At 39.2% G+C, this 6142-nt stretch overlaps 1 protein-coding gene across 1 annotated transcript; it reads right to left on the bottom strand.

The window, feature by feature from the left end:
* Positions 1–472: 472 nt before the first annotated feature.
* Positions 473–5691, bottom strand: rnf4 (ring finger protein 4). Its single transcript, XM_062525159.1, has 7 exons — positions 5543–5691; positions 4536–4627; positions 4257–4333; positions 3402–3414; positions 3048–3135; positions 2394–2445; positions 473–938 (listed from the first exon to the last, which is right to left on the bottom strand). The coding sequence occupies exons 2-7, from the start codon at positions 4591–4593 to the stop codon at positions 789–791; spliced, it is 438 nt and encodes a 145-aa protein (XP_062381143.1). The 5' UTR covers positions 4594–4627; positions 5543–5691; the 3' UTR covers positions 473–788.
* Positions 5692–6142: the final 451 nt, after the last annotated feature.

The following is a 6142-nucleotide window of genomic DNA, read 5'->3' as shown; positions in this document are numbered from 1 at the left end:
TGTGTTAAACAATGCACATGTTTGTGTTTATCTATTTTGATTTTCTACATATAATGCTTTCCCTGGTAATCCTCATCCTCTCCCAGATACATCACCAGTTTTGTCCTATAGAAAGTTTTCGGTCAGTTTTGGACTTCAAAGCCCTACTTGGCTTTACCCATTCACAAGGTTAAAGAGAAGGTCCATGTCTCACATACAGCACTTTGGTCAACTGTTGTTGTTTTTTAAAGTGCTATACAAATAAAATGACATTGACATTGACATTGACATAGTCATGACATTAGCATGTACGTAGCATTCAGATAGGGCACAGGTACATTAAATAAACACTCGATAAATGGTGGCCAATGCCTGTCTGAATGGGGTATAAGAGTGTTAAGAGCAATTCATTTATAGTACATAGCACTGTATGATATCAACAAGTATGGCAACTTAGATAGACAGACAGACAGACTTTATCCCAAGGGAAATGTAAAATTATTCAAATTATTTATTTATTCAACAAAGGTAAAATGCAGACAAAGCGCATACATAAACAAAAAAAGCATGTACATCATAATGTAACAAAATGTTACATGTAGCAATTAGGGGGGAGAAAGTATAGTTCACACATAAAGATTTCCAACATTGAAAGAAATAGTCCAAACAAAGTGCCAAATTTGCACTCAACCTTTCTTCAGGGTTAAGGTCCAATGATGTTCTGAATAGTGCATCAGCACTAAAGGTAAATACACTATCTATGGAACAAAATTCAACTAACATTTTCAAAGTTGCTTATGTGCTCATCATCAAATGTAGATGGGGTGGTACTGCCTGTGTGTGAGCTTTTTTCTACAAGTTGGACAGGTGTGTGCATGGGCAAGGGAGTCACGAAGGCACTGACTACAAAACGTATGACCACAAAGAGTGGACACCATTACTCTGCCGCTGTGCAAGATCTGTGAAGAGAAACAAGACAAACAACATAGGGATTGTCAAACAAATTTCCACCCAAAGACAGCATAACAAATTCAATTTGACTTTTGCGGCAGTGCTTTTAGATTGGATTTAGACTGGAGACTCATTTTACTTAGACTAACGTTACATTTGAATTTCTTGAATTTCCCCTTGGGGATCAATAAAGTAAGTATCTATCTATCTATCTATCTATCTCCATAGGCCAACTATCACAGGTGTTACGAACATGTACTGTAGGACATCATCATGTTCATAAAACAAATTCCTGACCATAAACTCCAAGGCACAGGGAATAGAACAATTCAACCACAGAGGACCATATTATCACATCGCGTCATCACATAAAATTATTAGTCCACAAGGACTGCTGTATTTTTACTACCAATTTGCTGGTGCTTACCTAAAGCCAGACTGCCTAGTGTGAACAACAATACCGTTTGTATGACTGTGTGTTAGAAATGATAATGTCTTACGACCCCCATGCACAGAACCACTGGTCTAGAGCCTATTGAGACTATTCCTTAACCACCTTTTAGCTTTTATACCACTGCTTGGTTGAATTTCCTTATTGTGATGTGGTAAAGAGCATCCATTATTAGAGTTTTTTTTCTTCTGGATTTGTTTTTTTTTTACTTCAAATGTGTCATAGTTCCCGGGACACTGAAAGACCAGGTGCACGACACTTGGGAGACATGTAGTAATTCCCACAGGGATAACGCAGAACCGGACACAGTTTTCTGAACCATAGAGCCTAGGATGACCAACTTATTTTCATAATGTTGGTCTCAAGGGGCCATGAGTGTAGCTCTGTAGCTGCCTGGCTGCGTTAGCTGCTGGCTGTAGCAACTCAAGCTAGGTAAAACCGATTGTTCTCATTTTCTTCCCCCGACAGTACTCAGTGACCTCAAGAAAGTGACCGATGTGAAAGTGACCGATGTGACTGACCATATGAAACATATGTTAATTGACATATGGTCAGTCACTTAAAGGTGACCTACAGTATGTAAGGTTTTTTTTAGCTTAATTTGCCTAATCAGCTTCGGAGTCATTGGAATGGTTATTTGACTTATTTTGGGTTGAATGACGGCTGTTTCGCTTCCCCTTAGCGCCTCTGAGCATTGAGTTGAGTTGAGTTTGTGCCAACTGACAAACAGAAAGTCTCCAGCCTCGCGATCATGCTCATGAAAAGGCAGCACTTGCTCGCCTACACGAATGTCTTACAATAAGGAAACATTATTGTAACACATCTGTTACATCACTTTCCAGGTACCCTTTAAACACTTCTTGTGAGAGATCATTTATACTATAAGTAGCTTACTGTGTTTCTTGAAATAAATGTAATGATTCACTTCATATTGAACTATGGCCAAAATATCAAATATTAGCTTCACGTTTTGCAGAACTCGATACTTCAAAGATGAAACATGGATCCTTACCTCAGGATATGTATCAAAGCAAATTGGACAGCTCACTACACCAGGTTTAGACCTACGAACAAAAGATGATTTCAGATCTGTTGCCCTTTTAAACAAATGATTTATGAATGACAGCCCTTTGAAATATGTCATTTGTCTTCATTATTCATAGAGTATGAGGATGCGAGCGTCCTATTGGCCAAATGTTTGCTGAAAGCAAGAATGTGTTTCTTTCTGCAATGTATTGTATTAGCGCAGGAATAGACATGATTTTGCTTCACTTACTGAATGTTAGTGTTAGCACTGAATTTTTGTTAGCACTGTAATGTTAGCACTGCATTTTGTTAGGAGGAACCAACATAGTACTTCAGAATAAAAGACCATTTGACCAATAAGAAAAACATTATTACTAAAATCTATATTGCCTTGAGGCATCATTTGACATGCTTTGGCCAGTGTGGGGTCTATGCTTATACGGCTTACTTCGTCAGTGTCTCTATGGAAAAAAGGAACAATCAACTGTATACAAGACGGCATACAAGAGACATGCCGTTTAAATCCATCCATTTCGCACTGCTGCATCTCCTGATATACAGCATTACCAAAGATCCTTCATTACTATTAGCTTTAACCCTCTCTAACATTACCCATCAACCCATCCATCTGGCGTGCTACCTGGTGCTGGTGTTCCTATGAGGAGAGGACAAAACTCTGGACCTTAGGGCACATGGTGAATCATCTGTATCACTATGGTTATGTGGACCTGACAAATGAGAAGAGAATCAGGTTAACAGTAATAATTAGCTAGCGATTATTAAGTGACAATTAATATGAATTACCATGCCACTCAACTGCATGCTGTCCCACTGTATGCTTAATTCCATGCACCTTATAGTGTCTTATACGTTTCCACAGAGCCAAATGACAAACCTAATCAAATAACTACTTAATAATTAAACAATATCAAGCAGCTAATTTTGAGGTTACATTATGCAATGATTTAGCAACAATGAATAAGTAGTATATTACCTTCATCTACCAGCTGCCTCAGATGGTGTTACAAAATATAAAAAGCAAAAGAGAACCATGTTAGACAGCTTTCACTTAACCCTAAGGCCCTGTGTCCATGTAAAGCGCTACAACCCTAGGCTGGGTGAACCCTGCCTGAACTTCCGGGGAATTAAAATTTCGCCCGGCAGCTCAGGCTGGACACCAGCAGATGCATTTGCGCTGTTTACTGCCAGAACCTTTGGCTCCAATCAGAAACGGGCATACTCTAGTCCTGGCACGCTATTGGCCGGTGACGCACCGAAAACGAAACTTAAGCTATGCGAAGTGCAGTAGAAACAAAGCGCAGCCTTGCCAGACTAATGTTCAATCTTAAAAGATTGAGTTTAGTATGGTGAAAACCAGACTACTACAACCCAGCATGTAATCAAAACGATGTCCCTACAATAGCTTGACAATGTCACCAGTGTAGTTAAATTGTTACTCGGCAGACAGACTTTTGATACTTTTACAGATACTTTTTGGTTACAACAACAGTATTTTAGACTGAACAGTGTCTTTCTCTAAAACGTATAATAATAATAATAATAATAATAATAATAATAATAATAATAAACACAACAAAAAGTAAAACAAAACAAATGACATTTTGGCATCTATGGAGCTCGGCCCATTATTCCAGCTACGATAGGCTAGCAGCAGCCTAAAAGGAGCAAAAAACCCATTAGAAAGATACATGGTGCAGAGCTTTTCTCTTGGCATATGCTCTCCCCTCATTGGAAACAATTAAAAAAAAAAGGGAAAAAAGTGGTCAAGACACAGGCCCTAAGAGATTAAAATTTGGTTGCATATGACAGTATAATTCCCCAAACTCACCACAACTGAATCATTGTTTGTCAAGTCAACCACAGATGTTTCTGTAACTTCACTTGTTAGATCCACAACGTCTTCGCCTGCACAAAAGCAACATTTTCCACTGTAAGCATTTCCATCAATCTCCTCACACAGACAATAACAGGAACAACAGTCTATGGGACCTTACATGACAATACAGAAGAAAAAGCTGTAACCTTTTCCTTCCTTGAAAACAAGCTAAACACACTTTCACAATTTTGTGTGGGTATGGACTATAGCGAAATGAAACACCTTACTCACTGTCAGTTCTGTCACTGTCAATAATGTCAATGGTCTCTGTGTGTTCCAGTGACGTCATGATGGTAATGTTCAATCTCCTTTGCTCCTCTCTTCTTTTATTTTACAACAGATAAAACACACACACACACACACACACACACACACACACACACACACACACACACACACACACACACACACACACACACACACACACACACACACACACACACACACACACACACACACACACACACACACACACACACACACAGTTAGATTACGCAAACCTGAAAAGAGATTCTGATTCTAGTTGTAGGGTTGCACGGTAGATCACAGGCCAAGTGCACATTTGACCCACCTCCAGCATCTTGTCAGATGGGCCACAAGACTCTGTGCCTGGGGTTATTTGGACTTTTACTGTAAATGCATGTCAGAACACTACAATATACTTTGGTCCTATGCGTCCATCTTTTAATTTGAATAATGGGGTCAAGCCAACCTTGGCACCATAGCTAGCAGCTACCACAAATGTTTGGACCATGGTGACTTTCGACACATAGAGAAAGAATCAATCTCTATGGTATCAGTTTAATATGTCCTATCGAGGTGGGCGAGACTAATTGTGTCAAGGTGTGCCAGGGTGTGCAAGTAGCGGAGAGCCACAAGTTAAAACATAGTTAGCACCACTACCATTACAAAACACAGCATGATAATACCAAGATTATTGGTTGAGAGCTAACACACTCAAAAACGTTTTAAGGGGGGTGCACACTGCTCGAACAAACACGAACAGTTCGGTCAGTGTGGACGGTCAGTCCGCATTTGTTTTTCACTGTCTGACATTGTCCTCAGTAAGCTACTACTACTTTGGTCAATGTTTCTCCGTCTGTTTAAATATCCAAAAGGATAACGATAACGTTCAAGTTAGCTAACGTTAGGATAACTAACTTAGATGCCTTTACAACACAGCCTGCTAAGGCCCTATCAAAAAGCTACTAAACTCATCACGTCTGTCAGACCCTTACCTCCTCCTCCCTGCGATGGTTTCCACAGTTTTCAGCACAAGTATCTGTCAAATTCATACGAATAGTCGCATCGACATAAAACATCTGCCATTTCTGTCTGTCTTCTTCGGCAAGATTTAACAGTCAGCGATTGGCAATCTTACTGCATTGTCGCCATCTACTGGACTGAGGTGTAAATGTTCTTCTTCTTCTGTTGGCGGTTGCCAACCAGCTTTTTGGTGCATTACCGCCACCATTTGGAAGGGTCATCTACACTTTCCTAAATTATTTCTAATAATCCAGTTCCCTTCAAAAAAAAAAAAAAAAAAAAAAAAAAATATATATATATATATATATATATATATATAACAAATATTTTTTAAACATATCATGTCAATTTAGTGTCATTTAGTGTCCATTTTTTAAGCATTAATAATATTGCGATTAGGCCTACTGTTGATTCAGGGCATAATGTTAACAGCAGTTCGTTTGTTTGTTGTTTTGCAGCAGACAGCAGAAGGTAGGCCTACAGGCAATGGATATGTTTGTAAAATGCACAGACCTCGGTATCTGCCGCATCATAACAAAGACACGAACCTACATACCTGCGTTTCTCGGATT

The sequence above is a fragment of the Sardina pilchardus genome, chromosome 21 (assembly GCF_963854185.1).
Source record: "Sardina pilchardus chromosome 21, fSarPil1.1, whole genome shotgun sequence".
In the NCBI taxonomy this organism is placed as follows: Eukaryota; Metazoa; Chordata; class Actinopteri; order Clupeiformes; family Clupeidae; genus Sardina; species Sardina pilchardus.
Note: the sequence above shows the minus strand (reverse complement) of the source record. Positions and strands in the feature narration are given on the sequence as shown.